This window comes from Orbicella faveolata, unplaced genomic scaffold (genome assembly GCF_042242905.1).
Source record: "Orbicella faveolata isolate gen_17 unplaced genomic scaffold, um_ofav_v1 contig_35, whole genome shotgun sequence".
In the NCBI taxonomy this organism is placed as follows: Eukaryota; Metazoa; Cnidaria; class Anthozoa; order Scleractinia; family Merulinidae; genus Orbicella; species Orbicella faveolata.
The window spans coordinates 753,085-776,575 of record NW_028301564.1 but is presented as its reverse complement, the minus strand read 5'-3'; the positions used below and the strand labels follow the sequence as shown (position 1 = coordinate 776,575).

Sequence of the window (23,491 nt, the reverse complement as noted above, 5' to 3'; positions counted from 1 at the left end):
TCATGTCAGACCTGACAAGTCTAAGTTTTTAATAGTATTTTTAAAAACCTTATTAGATCGAATAGTTCTATATGAGTCAGGTATTAAGTTCCATAGTTTAGGCACCGTAAACCTCCACGATTTTAAACCGTAAGTTGTAGTGTTGGCCTTTGGCAGCTTTAAAATGTCGTGTCCTCTTAGGTCGTAATTACTGTTTCTATGTCCGATCACTTCGTTGATGCTCTTTGGTGCATGATCACTATTTGTAACTTTGAAAACCATGCAGACTATTTTTGCGAGGCGTTGATTCACTACTGATGGTAAGCCTATTTTATCAACTAGTACACAATAGGGCGTTTGTTTCTCATTAAAGACAAAACGGAGGACTCGCTCGTTTTTTCATAATAATTGTTTTTATCAGTATTTTTTTTCAAAGCGAAGAGAACTAAGAAAGATTATTTCCAATGATCTGTGAACTGACTCTGAGGGCCTCCACAGACTAGACGCTTAGTTGTGAAAACTGTTTGTTATCAACAACTAAATGCTATCGACGGCTAAAAAACGTAGTGTGTGAGACGAATTGTCGACAACTGGACGCTACAGTTTTAGTTGTCGACAGCTATGTTTCGACCGAGCTTTTCCCTGTGTGTGGAAATCATTGGTTTAGATGTGGACAACTATCGAAACATAACACACCTTTGAGCACACTTATTAAGTTTTTAGTATGCGTAGTGAACGTTAGTTCCAAATCCGCTGCCCTGACTTAGTTATCGACTAACACTCCAATGTGTAGACACAATCAGTTGTCGATAACACTAGTCTGTGGAGGCCCTTAAATGTTAAAGGGTGAGAGAGTGTTTAGATGTAGTTCGTTTAGCTATTTCTGTCTGCTGGGATCGCACCGTCAAAAACTGTATTACTTGTAATTTTATCTCATGATGCGCAACAGCGCTACCTATGTGATATGGTGCACAGAACAAGATCGTAGTGCCACTTCCTTTATGATGCCCCTTAACTGACTGAAACTCTGTGATAAAAACTGTAAAATATCCGATCATTTATTGAATGCAACTGTTAACCCACCTTCAAAGTGTATGTATCATCTCTTTGTCTGAGATGTTTGATTCTTTTCTAAACAAGTTCTGTAAGCTGGAAAAAGCGTGGGCAAGTGATCTGAAAATCTTGTTCAAATGAAAGTGGTAAAAGTTCAAGTGAGGCCTTACACTACTGTAAGATGATGTTAAAATCTTTTAAAAATCCAAGCTTTCGCCGATCTACGGCATCATCGGGCATCACCCCTGATGATGCCGTGATGATGGCGACGTGATGATACGGCATCACCCCTGATGATTCTGTACATCGGCGAAAGCTTGGATTTTTAAAAGATTTTAACATCATTTTACAGTAGTGTAAGGCCTCACTTGAGCTTTTACCACTTTCATTCAAAATGCTACTGAAGGACAACATCCAACGATTCTTGTTCAAATGCAGCTGCTGCAGACGAGAAGCGACAAACATCGATTACTTATTTCTCAGATTTCCGCCATGCTTATTTTAACAGGTGATTTAGCTTTCAGAGAGACCTAATAGAGCTCCCTTCTCATGATATGGATGTTAAGTCCAAAGTAGAAGTTGTTTCAATTTCGCATTCGACAGCATGTGGCACACTACTTTTATAACAGAAAAGTAGAACTCAGTTCGATTTATGGAAGGTCGAGAAAACTTTTTCCTCTGTTGAGTTCGGTGATAATAATTGCTTTTTATCAGTATTTTGTTAAAGGGAAGAGAACTTATAAAGATTGTTTGTAACGATCCGTGAACTGACTCTAAGGGCCTCCACAGACTAGACCGTCGCTTAGTTATGAAAACTGTTTGTCATCGACAACTGAAAAACGTAGTGTGGAGACGAGTTTTCGACAACTAGACGCTACATTTTTAGTTGTCGACAGCTATGTTTCGGCCGAGTTTTTCCCGTGTGTGGAAATTATTGGTTTAGATGTCGACAACTATGAAAACACACCTTTGAGCATGCGTATTATGTTTTGAGCATGCGCAGTGAACGAGATCGTACTGTCACTACATTTATGATGCCCCTTAACTGACTGAAACTCTGTGATAAAAACTGTAAAATATTCGATCAGTTATTGAATGCAGCTGTTAACCCAACTGCAAAGTGTATCAACACATGCAAAGTGTATCAACATGTTTGATTCTTGTCTAAACAAGTTCTGCAAATTGGAAAAGCGTGGACAAGTGATCTGAAAATCTTGTTCAAATGCAGCTGCTGCAGACGAGAAGCGACAAACATCGAACTGATTTTTCAGATTTCCGCCACGTTTATTTTAACAGGTGATTTAACTTTCAGAGAGACCTAAGAGAGCTCCCTTCTCATGGTATGAATGTTAAGTGCAACATAGGAATTGTTTCAATTTCGCATTCGACAGCATGTGGTACACTACTTTTATAACAGAAAAGTAGAACTCAGTTGTACATGTATCTTTGAAAGGTCGAGGAAACTTTTAATTTTCCTCTGTTGAGTTGGGTTGGTTGTAGGCGTAGTTCAAACGACTCAACAACACAATTCAGATAAAGTTCTCCAAGTTGAATTCAACACAACATGACACAGGTTCACAACACGAACGACTAAGAGCAACGTAACCTAGCCTTAGGATTTGGGCTTAACGCATAATTTATGCAAGGTCACGAAACCTATCGTTACATGGTGGAACTAAAAAAAATAAAACGAAGAAAGTCGAGCACCGCTGCATAGAGCTGAACCGTCACCAGATTGCTTGTAACAAAAAGGCTTGTCTAGAATTTTAGCTTAATAGATGTTGTGCCGTCCTTATGCCTTCCTTTTTTAATAAGCTGTATTGATCTGAAATGGGCACTTGCCTTTTGTGGTCTGATACAGGATAAACGTTTATAGAAAACATTTGTTACCTTTCACTTGAAACACTGAAACCCAAGAGAGAAAGATACCCGAGAAAGCAAGAAAGCGAAATCGGTTTCAAGCTAAATTTACTATAGAATTCATGAATTTCCTTTGAATCGCAAGCTTTATTTTACATAACAAGCGAAAATAATCATTTTGCGTAAACGCTGCGGTATTTAACGCTCGCTCGAGAAAAGCAAATTCAAAGCAGCTGTCAGGATAGGACTTTCAGGAGGGGGTGGATGCTGTAAAAGGTATAAGAAAAACCTTTGTAAATAAGCTGATATCTTCAGTATCAGTGGCCCGAGTAGTTCAGTTATACTGCTTTGGCCATACAGTTAACTTCAGTTGTAATATTCTCGTACCGCACCTATCCAGTTGTCTTCAAATTCTGATTCTAATTTCTGTGGCCTCATCGTGACAATGTTCATTTCCATTACAAAGCTTGGCACTTCTCATAGTGTTCACTGAGCTAACACACGTTGCGCGAAATCTGGCACTTCGTGCCTAAAAAACACACGCTCTTCTTCCTTTGCGTCACCTGTTGAGATAAACGTGGCGCGAATCTGCGAAATAAGCTCGTTGACTCTCTCCTGTCGGCTGCAGCAGGTGCGTTTGAACAAGGTTTTCAGATCACTTTACCAATCTATTCCAATTTCCTGACCGTGTGTAGACAGATTCAAGCAACTCAAACACAGCGTTTTCAAGCCATGCAGGTGAGTTAACAGCATTGGTCAATAAATTCTCAAGCATTTTGTGGTTTTTACCACATTGCTTCGGTACCGCTAGAAAGCATCATGAAGTGGCTATGCGCTCTCGTTCTGTGTGCAGTGGCGTTCGCCATGAGTCCCGAAGGTATGCTATCCTCTCGCAACTTTTAACTAGAGGTAGTAGTATTCAGTAATATTAAAAGTAATGTTAATATCATTCAATTAACTTCTATCAACTGATGCATTTTCCTGAAATTGCATTTTTGAATTGAATACATGATGAATTTTGAAGACTTGATTGGAAAAGCTTTAAGGTAAACCGGTTATGTAAAAGTACAGGTTGTGTCATTGAACTAGAACATAACTGAACAATCGCTAATCATAACAGTTCAGTTTGAAAGTAAAAAGTCATCAACCGCGTTCGTCATTTCTCTCCCAATTTGAAGAATAAGATGCAATCCAAAGATAGAGGGCCAGACCGCTAACATCTTGAGTTCGCGAACGGATCTCTCAAAGAGTTTGCAGTTAAAATCTGAAAAGCTTCTGAAGAGTCTCTTGGCCGAGAAGATGCAAAATGAATATCGAGTGAGCTAACGTAGAGTACTGGCTATCTGAAATACATGAAGCCGTTGACTCTAAAACGAGTGGGAAGCGCAATGGTTTCTCTAAAGGAATAACACTGGAAAAAAAAAACTAACCGATCGATAATATGCTGGTTATTTTGAAGTGGATTTATTATTTATAGGTGTGGTTATGTTAAAGTCAATGTTCCATGAACGGATTTCGTAGATTTATAGTCGACAACGATTCTACCGAGCATAGTGTCCTTTACTGAGCAATGCCCGTTTACCTAACACTTCACTGATTCCCGTTGGCTTGTTCTTACTCACGCTTCAAACCTATCGTATGCAATGCATGGTTAAAAAGAAGGATTGACTGTACCATTTTGTTCATGCATCGATCGCGTAATGGAACAGAGTCAGAGAAGGAATAATTCATTTCACAAAAGGAATCACAGGCGGCTCAAGCTCACGATGCAAGGAGTTATTATTTTTACTTTTATGCGAACATTCAGGGAAACGTTAACGGCCAACATGTACTGTAACATAACCACCGAGTCTGAATACGCGAAACGTGACTCTCGCCTTGCAACATATGGAGCTGCTGTGTTATAACGGTTTGTCCGGACTTAATAGTGATGCTGCTAAGATCCGCCATAGACACATTCGAAGGCCGTTTTAACACAACACCTCCATATGCTTCAAGACGAGAGTCACGTTTCGCGTATTCAAACTCGATCGTTATGTAATAGTATATGTCGGCCGTATATGTCACGTTTCGCTGAACGTTCGCATAAAAGTAAAAAAAAAAAAAAGGATAAAAAAAAATAAAAAAAAAAAAAAAAATCATTTATCCTCGCGGCGGCCTGTGATAAAATCAACTTAAGCTGTCCCCTCGCCAATGACTCGGCCTGTTTTCATCGATGACATTCCTTTATTCCTTCCTTCCTCAGGCGCTTGCTGTATTTCTTCCTTTATGTAAGTAAGTCAGTCAGTCAGTCAGTCAGTTAGTCAGTTAGTCAGTAAGTCAGTCAGTCAGTCAGTCAGTAGCATGGTCAGTCGATCGGTCTGTCAATCGGTTGGTCGGTCAGTCACGTCGTTCGTTCATTTTTTTTAATCCTAGCATTAATTTATTGATTTATCTTTCACTCAAGAGAATCGTAATAACCGAGAGCTGTTCGAGGGAGACATGAGGCTAACCCCTGAACAACGCCGCGCCGTGTCCGGACTTAAAAGAGCTGCAATTAGAAATACAAGGAAACTCTGGCCTAAGGGTGTAATGTATTACGTAATTGACGGAACTCTAGGTAAGTTGCTATCAATAATAGCTGTAAAGAACCAAAGAGACATCCCTCGTAATAAAGCGATATAAGCTGTCACTTGTCGAGCTATAACGTCTTTGAAGTCGCTGACAGCAGGTTAGATGCAAATGTTCAACTAATGTTGTTGTTTATAGTGGTCAATGCGCTTAGCTACACCCAGTTAGTTCACAGGCATGCCAGTTAAACTGAAAGAAACAAATATATCAACTAAACATAACAGGCTTAAAAATCCCAACTGGCGGGAGTCAGACCAGCTGGCTATTAACAAGCATGACCGAAGAGTTCAACGAGGGTCTACCGAGATTATCATAGATGTGTAGTTTTTAATCGTAATTTGTAGTTTTTATCAATCGTATTTTGTGGTAAATTTTTATATGCTATTTTAAAGTTATTTTTCTATTAGCTTAGTTAGGACTAGTTTTAAGTATTTTTAACATATTTTTATATTTCTATTATTGTTTGACATGCTTAGTTTTTAGCTTTTTATCTAGGGCCTCTAAGGATATCAGTTTTTGTAACTGTAAGTTACGCTAGCTAAATAAAAGTATGTTCTTCTTCCTCTTGAGAAACAAGTCCAGCTTAGTGGTCAGAGCGGGGCTTGTTGGCCTCATTCTTGTTTAGGAGTTTATGGACCTCGATTCCGTCTCGGTCCATAAACTCGCTAAACAAGAACTTGGGCAATATCCCGCCGTCTTGACCCCACCCTTGGTCAATAACCCATATATACAGCTCAAGATCGGCAGTGCATTTACTGTTCTGTTTAACTGCTTTTCTTGTGTTTTATAGCTGGACAGAGTCGAGCTAGGTCGGCCATTAACCAAGCCATTAACGAGTACAAGAGGTTAACTTGCATCAGACTCCAAAGAAGAACAAACCAGAGAGACTACGTAAGCTTTAGATCAGGCGGTGGGTAAGTCAAATTTTACGCGTCTCAAAACTCATCATCATGCTCTTCTACCATTTTACAGCGCACGGAAATGTGGACAAGTGCTATTCAATGTGAAATGCGTGGCAAACGTTCAAGTTTCGTTTTAAACGTCCAGAGATAAGCCCCGTACTTTCCATCAATTTTAAAATCGGCGCACCCGTCCGATTTTGAAATTACTCGCGCGATCGATAATTATCTCCCTAAATTGTACTGCACTCGGTCCAATTACAGTAACTATATGTAATACAGTAGTAAAGTGTCCGAACTAGTCCGATTGGTTTTAGAGAAATAGGTTTTTTTTTCGGTTGACGCGTTTATTGGCTGTTTTAAACTAAGTTAAGAAGGGCTAAATTGTTACCATCTCACTTACAAGTTTAGAACTGGGATGTAAGAAATTATAATATATACATTAAAATTAGAGGTCATATTTGTGTGTTTCGACTTGGATAAGGTGTGCATCATGGGTAGGAAAAAGAGGAGGTAAGCAAGATATCTGGCTTGCACCTGGATGCTGGACCAAGGGGATTGTTGTTCATGAAATTGGTAAGTATTACTGCTCCTTGTTACAGAATTCTAAGACCTAAGAGCTATTATGTGCCGTGACCTTCCAGATGAGGTTGAATACTCTCATCCTCTTCGTACAAGTAACCAGGTTTAGTTTGTTATTTTCCTCGTTGTTTTAATCGATCAAATCTCATTAAGATTTCAAGGATAATGTCATCTAACCACTCGGCTTCCTCGTGTTCTTTTCTCAGGACACGCTTTGGGATTCTACCACGAACAATCACGTCCTGACAGGGACAAGTTCGTCACAATTTTGTTTCAAAACATCATACCACGTAAGTAAAACAATAGTGCTGTTCCATTTTTCTTTTCCCGTTTTAACTGCTTTTCGTGATGTAGTCTTCTTAAATGGCTTACGTATAGATAGGAATAGATTTAAAATTTCCTTGCACTGGGAGGGGCGCCGTGAAATAGAAATTTACATGGAGTTGAATAATGATTTAGCGTTAAGGATTGTGTGTTCGCTAATTACTTTAGCATTGTTCATTGAGCCTTAAGTTGAAGACATTGTCAACTGTAGCTTTAAAGCGAGCACAATGTATATTTAAATACTTACAAGAAGAGATTTACATATCAATTTCACTTGCAAACATTTCAATAGAACTCAGAAATTCAAAACTACCTTAAAAATAAAATAAGAGATGGAGCTTCGGCGTTTGCCTAACGTCATTATCTAGTTAAAATCACGAATAAAACTGTAAAAAATAGAAATGTCAGCTGAGAATTCCTAAGAGAAAGCAGTACTCTGAAACAAGTTATAACAAAAATAATATATTCTGTAAGCGAAAGAGTCAAGCAGCGATTTATCAAATTCCCACCCTGTGCACAGACTTTACTCCAAACTAGAATAGTTAGATTTTTTAATATCTAATTTATAATGAATGCCAAGGTAAATTAAGTATTACACTGATCTAGTGCTTGAATTTTTAGGTTTCCAGCACAATTTCAGGAAGATGAATGGTAAAGCGATTAATACCTTTAATTTTCCTTATGATTACGGGAGTGTGATGCATTACGGACCCACGTTTTTCTCCAAGAACGGCAAACCAACAATCGTGGCAAAACGAGCAGGGGTAGGTGTTCAATTTACACTTACAGGTATTGTAGAGAAATTAAACACAAACAAACAAGGAAACAAATTTAGTTGTCTTGTGTGATCGTCCGGGTGAGGGTAGCTATTAAACCAATTGTTGTTGCTGACTGACGTTTCGACAACCTGAGTGGAAGTCATCTTCAGAGTCAAGTGAATAGTGTTTGCCAGTCGATGGTGTTATAAGTCTGGTCCGTTGAAAGTGATTGGTCAGTTCAGCCGAGATCACGGGTTTTGCATCGGTAGTAGCCAAGGTTATTTGAGGGTATGTATGGTGTAGAATTGATGACAATTTTCACTATCAGTTGTGAAATGATAGCTGAAAACAGAGACCGGTAAGATTTGCTAAAAGCTGAGAAATGGGCTGAGATTTAATTTATGGCTGATGAATCGCCGAAATTTAATTGGTAGCTTTGATTTTAGCACTCACACCGAGACCCTCTATTAACATCTGGCACGTGATTTCAATGCTTCCGGGACAAAACATAAATAAATGCTACAGTTTTGTAACAATTCCTTACCTATATTTTACTTTTTCTAGGCTAGAATTGGTCAGCGAAATGGTCTCAGTCCATCTGATCGTAACCAGTTGACCCGTCTTTACCAATCGTGCAGAATTGGGTAATTGCTTATTCCCAAGCTCTGAGGTAATTTCTGTGCATGTATAGCTAGAGCGCTTATAGAGCGTTCAAGGCTAGTTTTCACTAGCGTATAAGCATAAGGCGACATGCGAAAGCGTTATAAGATGCTGATATAACCAGCCTTTATAGAGTTATTCGCAGTTGCTTTTCATTGCGACGCTTTGTGATTTGTTTAAAAATCTCGCACACTTTCTCATCCAATCAGACGTAAAACGAAAATCAATATTCCGACTCACATATACTCTTTTTCCCACCCTTTTTGCCGGCTACATGTATTTATGTATTTGTTTCGAGTTTTGATTGGTTCATTACATTGTATAGTGTCGTTGCGTCATTTGCCGAAAGCGGTAATAATTTTGATTTTGTTTTTTTTTTTTTTATTTCGACACTCAATTGAAAACTGGTCTACTTAGTTTAGTTATTACATTGTTTCAAATTTATTTTGCTATATTCATTGATATGCTGCCTTTAGACATTGAACCGGTTTCGAGACATTGCGAAAATCTTAAGAAAACTGCCGTTGGCCTATTTTTTGGCGGTTTGTTCTTCTGTTGAGATAATTTACATTTACAATGTAGGAGTTGTAAATTTTACTATGCAGGAAAAAAATAAGACCCACTAGAGGCCCCTTTCTGGAACGTCCTGGTAGTTACGCGTACCTGTCCCGAAAAGCTGTCTTTTGTTTTCTGTGGCAAGATCGAGATCTTAATTGTTTTGAAATACAAACAATAAAAATATCAAGGAACGAACTCGAAAGGACCGGTTTTTGAGCAAAAATCAGCACTAACACTTCTTGAGATTTGAATCTGAAAATATGGCTTCGGGTCCGTAAAGTTATTGAGACTATCGAGAAAGGCAGCCCAGGCCCCTAGTCCATATATTGGTAATATTGTAATTTTTTAAATATTGTAATTGGTAGATTTTCATACCATCCAATGTAGCTTCCAATGGAACATGTCAAGATTGTTTGACAGTTCTCTCAAAGAAGGGAGACCGTTAATTGTTTGAGGTTTATTTTACTAACCTTACCGGATAGTAATTTCTCTAGCTTTACTCATCTTAAACCTGCGCTTAGCATTTTTTTGTATCAGAAAGTGGTGAATAGCTTACTACACTTTTAATACACTACACTACACTACACTTTTGGTGTCAGTTATAAGTAAAGTGTTTTTCGAGAGGTACATCTGATGCAAAATTCCTTTTAATGTTTCAAAATGAAAGAGTTGACTAGCTTATTCCAAAAAAACTTAGAAATAATAGAACCATGGACTAAATTTAGTAAGTAAGCAAGTAAAACTTTATTGTCACATGACTTGCCCAGTCATCTCAGAAGCTGGTATCCAGCTGGGAATATAATAAAGTGTTTTTCCTTAGGCGTTTGTTAAGTTACAGAGAGCTTAATGCATATTTTACGACAGGAGAATTGAAAATAAACGTGTTTTTCCCTCTGATTTTCTGTCAGTTGCAACCTGTAACAGTTTGCCCATTTGGTATGAGCACAGTATCGAGTTATGACGCTGCTGATTGATTTCTTTTCACTCTTGCAGGTCATTTCCTCGTGGAAATAAGACAAATAATCTCAAAAGACATAAAGTAAACTAAATGGAATGGAAATAGAACTTAAAATAAAATAGAATAAAAGCATTGGAAACGGCAGACTTGCGACCTTCATGTGATAAAACAAATAATCTTTAAAGACATAAAGTAAACTAAGTGGAATGGAAATATAACTTTAAATGAAATAGAATAAAAGCATTGAAAACGATAAATTTGCGTTCTTCATGTAATTTTGAGGTTTTAAACATTGCTAATTTTTCAGGGAAGTACCTCAGCTCACTCCGAATGGAGTGATAATTTGTGTCGAGATTATCAGCAACAGTGTTTATAGCCTTGTTTGGGGGAGGTAACAAAGAAGTATAGCGGAACGAAAAATGCGACGGTCAGTTTCGGAATAAATAGCAATAAAACAAAATGTTCTTTTCTACTCTGAATGACGTCATGCGATATTTTTTATATTCGTCTCCCAAAATTATCGCATAAACGTTTGCGCTGATACTCACGGCACAGGCCAAAGGGGGCTATAAAATACAATATTACCACGACAGACTTTAGGGAGCTTAGGCAAAACACGACGACGACGGCAACGAGAAGGTCACCAAACAGGGTCAGTATACAGTATACGGGTCAGTATACAGTGCACAGAATTCATGTTATTCAAGTCGCGCAACCTGTAACAATTCATTTTTTGGCAAAATAAAAGCAATCGTTTCCAAACTTATTCGTTCGTTGACATCAAAGATAAAATAGAAGTATTTAGTTTTTCTCTCCTGCATCCGCTGCAGAATAAAATTAGATTATAGCGTCCTCTAATAATTTTACTGAATATTTTTTTTTCGCCGCTGAGAAGGAAGAAAATTTCGCTAAATTTAATATTACGAAACAATGGCTGTGCATTGGAAACATTTGCGGTTAGATAAATTTCAAATCGAATGTTTTAACACTGGGTTATAAGCAATGCCACCTTGATTTTTCATTGAAGACACATTTTGTAAGAATATTTGGTCACTTTTACTCTTTCACTGCTTATAAAAGGCCTACATGAAAAAACGTGTGGATAAAAACTAAATGCAATGAAAGTAAAACAAGGCTGTTTAAATGCATATTTTTTTCTGGTTCAATGGATTCATTTTTCCTGAGAATCATGGGAAACGCCACAAGGCAATTTTAAAAATTATTATAATTATTTTCCTTGCCGTAAAATAAACCGAATAAAATCCAAAAGAAATAACGGAAAACCTAAAGTTAGCAATTCGATTTTTGTATAGCGAAAATTTAAAAGAAAATAACAAGACTCTTTAAGCTCTGTTGGCCAAGTTGAATGGTACCAAAGATATTCCGTTGTGAACTTTAGTCCCGCTTTGGAATTAGTTTAAAATTAGTCGTTATTTTAAATTATCACTTTTTTATCACGAGAATGTGTGTAGTGTTCTTACGTAACAACGCTATTCACACCGACTCCTCGCAGGCTTACACTGTGAACCTTATTCGCGTAGAATGCTATATAGATAACGTTTCCTACTGTTGAAAAACAAAGTTTAATAAGCCAAATTACTAATTGGAACTTTTCTATATCAGGAAAATGTGTTTAGTGTGCATATATTACAACACTATTGTCACTGACTCCTCGTGGGCAACGTTTCAGTCAAAGTCTTAAGTTCATTGATTTGGAACTGAAAAAGCGAATGATCCTTGCCATTTCAGTTCATGTTCGTCAAGTCAAGTCAGGTGAAGTTTATTGTGTATATACACATAGCTTTTGTGAAGACAATCTCCCCAGCTAGTTTGCAGGTATAACAGAAAGTAAGAGTAAAAAGACCTAAATTGAGGTAATACCTTAAACAAATAACTAAGATAATATAAGATTAAAATTTAAGATTTAAAATCCTTTTACATACGTAGTGTGTGAGAAGAATTGTCGACAGCTACGTTTCGACCCAGCTTTTTCCCTTGTGTGGAAATCATTGGTTTAGATGTCAACAACTACTGAAACATAACACACCTTTGAGCATACTTATTATGTTTTTAGTATGGGTAGTGAACGTTAGTTCCAAGTCCGCTGCCCTGACTTAGTTATCGACTAACACTCCAATGTGTGGACACAATCAGTTGTCGATAACACTAGTCTGTGGGGGCCCTAAAATGTCAAAGGGTGAGAGAGTGTTTAGATATGGTTCGTTTAGCTATTTCTGTCTGCTGGGATCGCACCGTCAAAACTGTATTACTTGTAATTTTATCTCATGATGCGCAACAGCGCTACCTATGTGATATGGTGCACAGAACAAGATCGTAGTGCCACTTCCTTTATGATGCCCCGTAACTGACTGAAACTCTGTGATAAAAACTGTAAAATATCCGATCATTTATTGAATGCAACTGTTAACCCACCTTCAAAGTGTAGTATCAACTCTTTGTCTGAGATGTTTGATTCTTGTCTAAACAAGTTCTGTAAATTGGAAAAGCGTGGTCAAGTGATCTGAAAACCTTGTCCAAATGCAGCTGCTGCAGACGAGAAGCGACAAACATCGATTACTTATTTCTAAGATTTCCGCCTCGTTTATTTTAACAGGTGATTTAGCGTTCAGAGAGACCTAAGAGAGCTCCCTTCTCATGATATGGATGTTAAATCCAGCGTAGAAGTTGTTTCAGTTTCGCATTCGACAGCATGTGGTACACTACTTTTATAACAGAAAAGTAGAACTCAGTTGTATTTATGGAAGGTCGAGAAAACTTTTTCCTCTGTTGAGTTAGGTGATAATAATTGCTTTTTCTCAGTATTTTGTTAAAGGGAAGAGAACTAATAAAGATTGTTTGTAACGATCCGTGAACTGCCTCTAAGGGCTTCCACAGACTAGACCGTCGCTTAGTTATGAAAACTGTTTGTCATCGACAACTGAAAAACGTAGTGTGTGAGACGAGTTTTCGACAACTAGACGCTACATTTTTAGTTGTCGACAGCTACGTTTCGACCGAATTTTTCCCGGTGTGTGGAAATCATTGGTTTAGATGTCGACAACTATGAAAACTTAACACTCCTTTGAGCATGCATATTATGTTTTGAGCATGCGCAGTGACCGAGATCGTACTGTCACTACATTTATGAAGCCCCTTAACTGACTGAAACTCTGTGATAAAAACTGTAAAATATTCGATCAGTTATTGAATGCAGCTGTTAACCCAACTGCAAAGTGTATCAACACATGCAAAGTGTATCAACATGTTTGATTCTTGTCTAAACAAGTTCTGCAAATTGGAAAAGCGTGGGCAAGTGATCTGAAAATCTTGTTCAAATGCAGCTTCAGCAGACGAGAAGCGACAAACATCGAACTTATTTCTGAGATTTCCGCCATGTTTATTTTAACAGGTGATTTAGGGTTCAGAGAGACCTTAGAGAGCTCCCTTCTCATGATATGGATGTTAAGTCCAAAAGGAGGAGTTTCAATTTCGCATTCGACAGCATGTGGTATACTACTTTTATAACAGAAAAGTACAACTCAGTTCTAAATGTATCTTTGAAAGGTCGAGGAAACTTTTTACTCTGTTGAGTTGGGTTGGTTGTAGGCGTAGCTCAAACGACTCAACAACACAATTCAGATAAAGTTTTCCAAGTTGAATTCAACACAACATGACACAGGTTCACAACACGAACGACTAAGAGCAATGTAACCTAGCCTTCTAAGGACTTTGGCTTAACGCATAATTTATGCACGGTCAAGAAACCTATCGTTACATCGTGGAACTAAAAAAGTAAAACCAAGAAAGTCAAGCACCGCTGCATAGAGCTGAACCGTCATCAGATTACTTGTAACAAAAAGGCTTGTCTAGAATTTTAACTTAATAGATGTTGTGCCGTCCTTATGCCTTCCTTTTTTTAATGAGCTGTATTGATCTGAAATGGGCACTTGCCTTTTGTGGTCTGAAACAGGGTAAACGTTTATGGAAAACATTTGTTACCTTTCACTTGAAACACTGAAACCCAAGAGAGAAAGATACCCGAGAAATCGAAAAAGCGAAATCGGTTTCAAGCTAAATATACTTTAGAATTCATGAATTTCCCTTTAATCGCAAGCTTTTTTTACAGAACAAGCGAAAATAATCATTTTGCGTAAACGCTGCAGTATTTAACGCTCGCTCGAGAAAAGCAAATTCAAAGCAGCTGTCAGGATAGGACTTTCAGGAGGGGGTGGATGCTGTAAAAGGTATAAGAAAAACCTTTGTAAATAAGCTGATATCTTCAGTATCAGTGGCCCGAGTAGCTCAGTTATACTACTTTGGCCATATAGTTAACTTCTGTTGTAATATTGTCATACCGCACCCATCCAGTTGTCTTTAAATTCTGATTCTAATTTCTGTGGCCTCATCGTGACAATGTTCATTTCCATTACAAAGCTTGGCCCTTCTCACAGTGTCCACTGAGCTAACACACGTTGCGCGAAATCCGTCACTTCGTGCCTAAAAAACACACGCTCTTCTTCCTTTGCATCACCTGTTGAGATAAACGTGGCGCAAATCTGCGAAATAAGCTCGTTGACTCTCTCCTGTCGGCTGCAGCAGGTGCGTTTGAACAAGGTTTTCAGATCACTTTACCAATCTATTCCAATTTCCTGACCGTGTGTAGACAGATTCAAGCAACTCAAACACAGCATTTTCAAGCTATGCAGGTGAGTTAACAACAGTGGTCAATAAATTCTCAAGCATTTTGTCGTTTTAACCACATTGCTTCGGCACCGCTAGAAAGCATCATGAAGTGGCTATGCGCTCTCGTTCTGTGTGCAGTGGCGTTCGCCATGAGTCCCGAAGGTATGCTATCCTCTCGCAACTTTTAACTGGAGGTAGTAGTATTCAGTAATATTAACGTAATGTTAATATCATTCAATTAACTTCTATCAACTGATACATTTTCCTGAAATTGCATTTTTGAATTGAATACATGATGAATTTTGAAGACTTGATTGGAAAAGCTTTAAGGTAAACCGGTTATGTAAAAGTTGTGTCACTGGACTAGAACATAACTGAACAATCGCTAATCATAACAGTTCAGTTTGGACGTAAAAAGTCATCAACCGCGTTCGTCTTTTCTCTCCCAATTCGAAGAATAAGATGCAATCCAAAGATAGAGGGCCAGACCGCTAACATCTTGAGTTCGCGAACGAATCTCTCAAAGAGTTTGCAGTTAAAATCTGAAAAGCTTCTGAAGAGTCTCTTGGCCGAGAAGATGCAAAATGAATATCGACTGAGCTAATGTAGAATACTGGCTATCTGAAATACATGAAGCCGTTGACTCTAAAACGAGTGGGAAGCGCAATGGTTTCTCTAAAGGAATAACACAGGAAAAAATAACTCACCGATCGATAGTATGGCGGTTATTTTGAAGTGGATTTGTTATTTATAGGTGTGATTATGTTAAAGCTAATGTTCCATGAAAGGATTTCGTAGATTTAGAGTCGACAACGATTCTACCGAGCATAGCGTCCTTTACTGGGCAATGCCCGTTGACCTAACACTTCACTGATACCGTTTGACTTGTTTTTTGACACGCTTCAAACCAATCGTTTGCAATGCATAGTTAAAAAGGGATTGACTGTACCATTTTGTTCATGCATCGATCGCGCAATGGAGCAGAGTCAGACGAGGAATAACTTCATTTCACAAAAGGAATCAGAGGCGGCTCAAGCTCACGATGCAAGGAGTTATTATTTTTTAAATTCTTTTTTGTTCTTTTATGCGAACGTTCAGCGAAAAGTGACATAAACGGCCGACATGTACTATTACATAACCACCGCGTTTGAATACGCGAAACGTGACTCTCGCCTTGCAATATATGGAGCTGATGTGTTACAACGGTTTGTCCGGACTTAATAGTGATGTTGCCAGGACCCGCCATAGACACATTCGAAGGCCGTTTTAAGACAACACATCCATATGCTGCAAGGCGGGAGTCACGTTTCGCGTATTCGAACTCGATCGTTATATAATAGATCGTTTTCACTGTCACGAAATAAAAAAATAAATGGAAAACCATTCAGTGGAAAAAGCTATGAAATTATGATGTTATAGAAGATAACTAAATAAGACTCTTCTCCAAGTTTTAGGCCTGTGCGTTTCCCCAAACTTCAGATATTCGTCGAAATGTTTCGCCGATATTTACAGAGCCCAGTATGAAAACGCCATGTTGGTGTACCTCCGTGGTACACCAATATGGCGGAAGGAAAATAGTGTAAACATCTGGAACTTATTTGGCTATCTAGGCGACTGATTGTCAGTACTGATCAAACAAACATTTACATAAGCACTTTTCCTAATGCTTTAACTTCTAAAAAGGCTCAAAATCATGGGATAAGTATATATTTTTCGACAAACTCGATCATAGCCTTGTGTCACGCACCTCCATAACCCTGAAATTCAAAATGCTCTGGATTCCAAACGAAGCACGCTATTGAGCTGTAAAATTGTAAACAGATATAAATATACCACCTCTTGTGCCTTTGGTGGCTCTTTCGTTTTGGATTTTAGAAAGTGATGACGTCACGTGAAAACGATCTATAGTATATGTCGACCGTATATGTCACGTTTTGCTGAACGTTCGCATACCCAAGTAAATTAAGGCAAGGGCCTCCAGTTTTTTACCCGGAAAGTTAGGGGGTAGTGTATATTTTGAAGCTTCAGTTGTAGCAGCATGAATCTCTGCCAGGTCAAAAGGTTGACAGTTAATGTCAATTTGGAATGTCGAAAATATGCAAATTAGGTCACGCGACCTCTTCAAACCAAAAAATCTCTTTTGTTAAATGGGAACACTTTTCTTATGTCCTTAAACTTTGATGTTAGTTTCATGAGTTAAGGGTCAATAGATAAATCGTTTCTGCGCTTGGAAAAGTTAAGATACTTAAAAAGAAACTTTTAAAAAGACAAATCACTTTTATCGGAGGACTGGGTACTAGTAGAAGAAACAGTTTATTTCCAAAAATAATGAGCTATTCAACAATTGCCAAGCACAGTTCCTTTGCTGTTGTCATTAGGACTTGTCCTGTACCAGTTCTGTTGAAACCTTCTTTTTGCAAACTGTTCCCATTTTTGCTCAAAGAATTTCCACGATTTTTTGGCCGTATCAAGTCACGTGACCTAATTTGCATAAGTTTGACAAATCAAAAATAATCACTTTAGAAGATGTATTTGTCTCCCAAAAGTTTGTGTTGTTATGAACTAAGCCTCAGAATGTAGACCACCCCCTAACTGTTTTGAGGAAAATAATTGTTGACCCATGCCTTAATTTTCCTGAGTAAAAGAAAAAAAAAAAACGGATAAAAAAGAAAAAATCATTAATTCTCTCGGCGGCCTGTGATAAAATCAACTTTGGCTGTCCCCTCGCCAATGACTCGGCCTGTTTTCATCGATAACATTCCTTTATTCCTTCCTTCCTCAGGCGCTTGCCGTATTTCTTCCTGTAAGTAAGTCAGTCAGTCAGTCAGTTAGTCTGTCAGTCAGTCAGTAGCATGGTCAGTCGATCGGTCGATCAGTCGGTTTGTCGGTCAGTCACGTCGTTCGTTCATTTTTTTTAAATCCTAGCATTAATTTATTTATTTATCTTTCGCTCAAGAGAATCGCAATAACCGAGAGCTGTTCGAGGGAGACATGAGGCTAACCCCTGAACAACGCCGCGTCGTGTCCGGACTAAAAAGAGCTGCAACTAGAAATACAAGGAAACTCTGGCCTAAGGGTGTATTGTATTACGTTATTGACGGAACTCTAGGTAAGTTGCTATCAATAATAGCTGTAAAGAACCAAAGAGACATCCCTCGTAGTAAAGCGATATAAACTGTCACTTGTTGAGCTATAACATCTTTTAAGTCGCTGACAGCAGGTTAGATGCAAATGTTCAACTAATGTTGTTGTTTATAGTGGTCAATGCGCTTAGCTACACCCAGCTAGTTCACAGGCACGCCAGTTAAACTGAAAGAAACAAATATATCAACTAAACATAATAGGCTTAAAAATCCCAACTGGCGGGAGCCAGACCATTTGGCTATTAACAAGCATGATCGAAGAGTTGAACGAGGGTCTACCGAGATTATCATAGAAGTGTAGTTTTTAATCGTAATTTGTAGTTTTTATTAATCGTATTTTGGGGCAAATTTTTATATGCTATTTTTAGGTAATTTTTCTATTAGCTTAGTTAGGACTAGTTTTAAGTATTTTTAACATATTTTTATATTTCTATTATTGTTTGACATGTTTAGTTTTTAGTTTTTTATCTAGGGCCTCTGAGGATATCAGTTTTTGTAACTGTAAGTTACGCTAGCTAAATAAAAGTGTCTTTTTCTTCATTTTGAGAAACAAGTCCAACTTAGTGGTCAGAGCGGGGCTTGTTGGCCTCATTCTTGTTTTAGAGTTTATGGACCTCGTTTCCGTCTCGGTCTATAAACTCGCTAAACAAGAACTTGGGCAATATTCCGCCGTCTTGACCCCACCCTTGGTCAATAACCCATATATACAGCTCAAGATCGGCAGTGCATTTACTGTTCTGTTTAACTGCTTTTCTTGTGTTTTATAGCTGGACAGAGTCGAGCTAGGTCGGCCATTAACCAAGCCATTAACGAGTACAAGAGGTTAACTTGCATCAGACTCCAAAGAAGAACAAACCAGAAAGACTACGTAAGCTTTAGATCAGGCGGTGGGTAAGTCAAATCTTACGCGTCTCAAAAATCATCATCATGCTCTTCTACCGTTTTACAGCGGCCGGAGATGTCGACAAGTGCTATTTAATGTAAAATGCGTGGTAAACGTTCAAGTTTCGTTGTAAATGTCCAGAGATAAGCCCTGTACTTTCCATTTATTTTAAAATCGGCCTTGCACAGCGTTCTCGTTCGATTTTGAAATTACTCGCGCGATCGATAATTATCTCCCTAAATTGTACTCCACTCGGTCCAGTTTCTGTAACTACATGTAATACAGCAGTAAAGTGTCCGAACTAGTCCGATTGGTTTTAGACAAATAGGTTTTTCTTTGGTTGACGAGTTTATTGGCTGTTTTGAACTAAGTTAAGAAGGGCTAAGTTGCTTTTCTCTCTCTTGCAAGTTTAGAACTGGGATGTAAGAAATTATAATATATACATTAAAATTAGAGGTCATATTTGTGTGTTTCGACTTGGATAAGGTGTGCATCATGGGTAGGAAAAAGAGGAGGTAAGCAAGATATCTGGCTTGCACCTGGATGCTGGACCAAGGGGATTGTTGTTCATGAAATTGGTAAGTATTACTGCTCCTTGTTACAGAATTCTTAGACCTAAGAGCTCTTATGAGTCATGACCTTCCGGATGAGGTTGAATACTGTCATCATCTGCGTACAAGTAACCATGTTTATTTTGTTATTTTCCTCGTTGTTTTAATCGATCAAATCTTATTAAGATTTAAAAGATAATGTCATCTAACCACTCGGCTTCTTCGTCTTCTTTTCTCAGGACACGCTTTGGGATTCTACCACGAACAATCACGTCCTGACAGGGACAAGTTCGTCACAATTTTGTTTCAAAACATCATACCACGTAAGTAAAACAATAGTGCTGTTCCATTTTTCTTTTCCCGTTTTAACTGCTTTTCGTAATGTAGTCTTCTTAAATGGCTTACGTATAGATAGGAATAGATTTAAAGTTATCTTGCACTGGGAGGAGCGCCGTGAAATAGAAATTTACATGGAGCTGAATAATGATTTAGCTTTAAGGATTGTGTGTTCGCTAATTACTTTTGCACCGTTCATTGAGCATTAAGTTGAAGACATTGTCAACTGTAGCTTTAAAGTGAGTACAATGTATATTTAAATACTTACAAGAAGAGATTTAAATATCAATTTCACTTGTAAACATTTCAATAGAACTCAGAAATTCAAAACTATCTTAAAAATAAAATAAGAGATGGAGCTTCGGCGTTTGCCTAACGTCATTATCAAGTTAAAATCACGAATAAGACTATAAAAAATAGAAATGTCAGCAGACAATTTCTAAGAGAAAGCAGTATAATGATACAAGTTATACCAAAAATGATATATTCTGTAAGCGAAAGAGTCACGCAGCGATTTATTAAATTCCCACCCTGTACACAGACTTTACTCCAAACTAGAGTAGTTAGATTTTTTAATATCTAATTTATAATGAACGGCAAGGTAAACTAAGTATTATACTGATCTAGTGCTTGAATTTTTAGGCTTCCAGAGCCAGTTCAGGAAGATAAGTGGGAGAGCGATTAATACCTTTAATTTTCCTTATGATTACGGGAGTGTGATGCATTACGGACCCACGTTTTTCTCCAAAAACGGCAAACCAACAATCGTGCCAAAACGAGCAGGGGTAGGTGTTTAATTTACACTTACAGGTATTGTAGAGAAATTAAACACAAACAGACAAGCAAACAAATTTAGTTGTCTCGTGTGATCGTCCGGGTGAGGGTAGCTATTAAACCAATTGTTGTTGCTGACTGACGTTTCGACAACCTGAGTGGAAGTCATCTTCAGAGTCAAGTGAATAGTGTTTGCCAGTCGATGGTGTTATAAGTCTGGTCCGTTGAAAGTGATTGGTCAGTTCAGCCGAGATCACGGGTTTTGCATCGGTAGTAGCCAAGGTTATTTGAGGGTATGTATGGTGTAGAATTGATGACAATTTTAACACTATCAGTTGTGAAATGATAGCTGAAAACAGAGACCGGAAAGATTTGCTAAAAACTGAGAAATGGGCTGAGATTTAATTCATGGCTGATGAATCGCCGAAATTTAATTGGTAGCTTTGATTTTAGCACTCACACTGAGACCCCCTATTAACACCTGGCACGTGATTCCAAGGCTTCCGAGACAAAACATTAATAAATGCTACAGTTTTGTAACAATTTCTTACCTATATCTTACTTTTTCTAGGCTAGAATTGGTCAGCGAAATGGTCTCAGTCCATCTGATCGTAACCAGTTGACCCGTCTTTACCAATCGTGCAGAGTTGGTTAATAGCTTATTTTCAAAGTCTGAGGTAATTTCTGTGCATGTATAGCTAGAGCGCTTATAGAGCGTTCAAGGCTAGTTTTCACCAGCGTTTAAGCATAAGCCGACATGCGCAAACGTTATAAGATGCTGACATAACCAGCCTTTATAGAGTTATTCGCAGTTGCTTTTCATTGCGACGCTTTGTGATTTGTTTAAAAATCTCGCTCACTTTCTCATCCAATCAGACGTAAAACGAAAACCAATATTCTGATTCACATATACTCTTTTTCCCGCCCTTTTTGCCGGCTACATGTATTTGTTTCGAGTTTTGATTGGCTCATTACATTGTATAGTGTCGTTGCGTCATCTGCCCAAAGCGGTAATAACTTTGATTTTGTTTATATATATATATATTTATTTCGACACTCAATTGAAAACTGGTCTACTTAGTTTAGTTATTACATTGTTTCGAATTTATTTTGCTATATTCAGTGATGTGCTGCCATTAGACAGTGAACCGGTTTCGATACATTGCGAAAGTCTTGAGAAAACTGCCGTTAGCCTATTTTTTGGCGGTTTGTTCTTCTGTTGAGATTATTTACATTTACAATGTAGGTATTGTAAATTTTATTGTGCAAGAAAAAAAAACAAGACCCACTAGAGGCCCCTTTCTGGAACGTCCCGGTAGCTACACGTACCTGCCCGAAAAGCTGTCGTTTGTTTTCTGCGACAAGATCAAGACCTTAATTGTTTTGAAATTCAAACAATAAAAATATAAAGAAACGAAACCGAAAGGACCAGTTTTTGAGCTAAGATCAGCACTAACACTTCCTTGAATTTGAATCTGAAAATATGGTTTCGGGTCCGTAAAGTTACCGAGACTATCGAGAAAGGCAGCCCAGGCCCCTAGTCCATATATTGGTAATGAGTTGTTAAATATTGTAATTGGTAGATTTTCATATCATCCAATTTAGCTTCCTATGTCAAGATTGATTGACAGTTCTCTCAACGAAGGGAGACCGTTAATTATCTAAGGTTTATTTTACTAACCTTACAATAGCAATTTTTCTGGCTTTACTCATCTTAAACCTGCGCTTAGCATTATGTTGTATCATAAAGCGGTGAATAGCTTACTACACTTTAAATACACTACAGTTATAAGTAAAAGGTGTCAGTTATAAGTAAAATGTTTTTCGAGAGGTACATCTCACACAAAATTCCTTTCTTTTTTGGAATAAGTCTAGCTTATTCCAAAAAACGTAGAAATAATGAAACCATGAACTAAATTTAGTAAGTAAGCAAGTAAAACTTTATTGTCACATGACTTGCCCAGTCATCTCAGAGGCTGGTATTCAGCTCGGAATATAATAAACATGTGTTTTTTCTTAGGCGTTTGTTAAGTTGCAGAGAGCTTAATGCATATTTTACGACAGGAGAATTGAAAATAAACGTGTTTTTCCCTCTGATTGCAATTTTCTGTCAGATGCAACCTGAAACATTTCACCCATTGGGTTTGAGCACAGTATTGAGTTGTGACGCTGCTGATTGATTTCTTTTTATTCTTGCAGGTCATTTGCAAGTGGAAATAAGACAAATAATCTCAAAAGACATAAAGTAAACTAAATGGAATGGAAATATAGCTTAAAATAAAATAGAATAAAAGCAGTGGAAACGGTAAATTTGCGTCCTTCATGTAATAGGACAAATAATCTTAGAAGACATAACGTGACTAAATGGAATGGAAATATAACTTTAAATAGAATAGAATTAAAGCATTGGAAACGGCAAATTTGCGTTCTTCATGTAGTTTTAACTTTTTAAAACACTACTAATTTTTAAGGGAAGTATCTCAGCTCACTCCGAATGGAGTGATGACCTGTGTCGAGAATATCAGCAACAGTGTTTATGGCCTTGTTTGGGGGAGGTAACAATGAAGTATAGCGTAACGCTAAAAAAATGTGACGGTCAGTTTCGTAATAAATAACAATACAACATAATTCATATTATTCAAGTCGCGCGATCTTTGGCAATTCATTTTTTGGAAAAATAATTAAAAGCAATCGTTCCAGACTTATTCGGTCGTTGACATCAAAGATAAAATAGATGTGTTTTGCTTTTCTCTCCTGCATCCACTGCAGTATAGAATTATATTATAGATTCCCTTCATCACAATATTAATCCTATTTTGCTGGTCAGAAGAAATAAGTTTTGGCCAAATATTACGAAACAATTTCTGGGCATTGAAAATA

General features: G+C 37.8%; 2 protein-coding genes across 2 annotated transcripts; both read left to right on the top strand.

Annotated features, from left to right (window-relative positions):
- The first annotated feature begins 3,685 nt into the window (after positions 1-3,685).
- On the top strand, positions 3,686-10,498 carry LOC110056792 (blastula protease 10-like). Its single transcript, XM_089273783.1, has 8 exons — positions 3,686-3,769; positions 5,339-5,491; positions 6,293-6,416; positions 6,886-6,977; positions 7,190-7,273; positions 7,929-8,071; positions 8,630-8,735; positions 10,277-10,498. Exons 1-7 carry the CDS (start codon positions 3,712-3,714, stop codon positions 8,711-8,713), a joined length of 738 nt encoding a protein of 245 aa, XP_089129909.1. The 5' UTR covers positions 3,686-3,711; the 3' UTR covers positions 8,714-8,735; positions 10,277-10,498.
- Positions 10,499-15,004: 4,506 nt separating this feature from the next.
- Positions 15,005-23,031, top strand: LOC110056793 (zinc metalloproteinase nas-15-like). The gene is made up of 8 exons (XM_089273949.1): positions 15,005-15,086; positions 17,881-18,033; positions 18,835-18,958; positions 19,437-19,528; positions 19,741-19,824; positions 20,480-20,622; positions 21,183-21,288; positions 22,811-23,031. Exons 1-7 carry the CDS (start codon positions 15,029-15,031, stop codon positions 21,264-21,266), a joined length of 738 nt encoding a protein of 245 aa, XP_089130075.1. The 5' UTR covers positions 15,005-15,028; the 3' UTR covers positions 21,267-21,288; positions 22,811-23,031.
- The last annotated feature ends 460 nt before the right edge of the window (positions 23,032-23,491 follow it).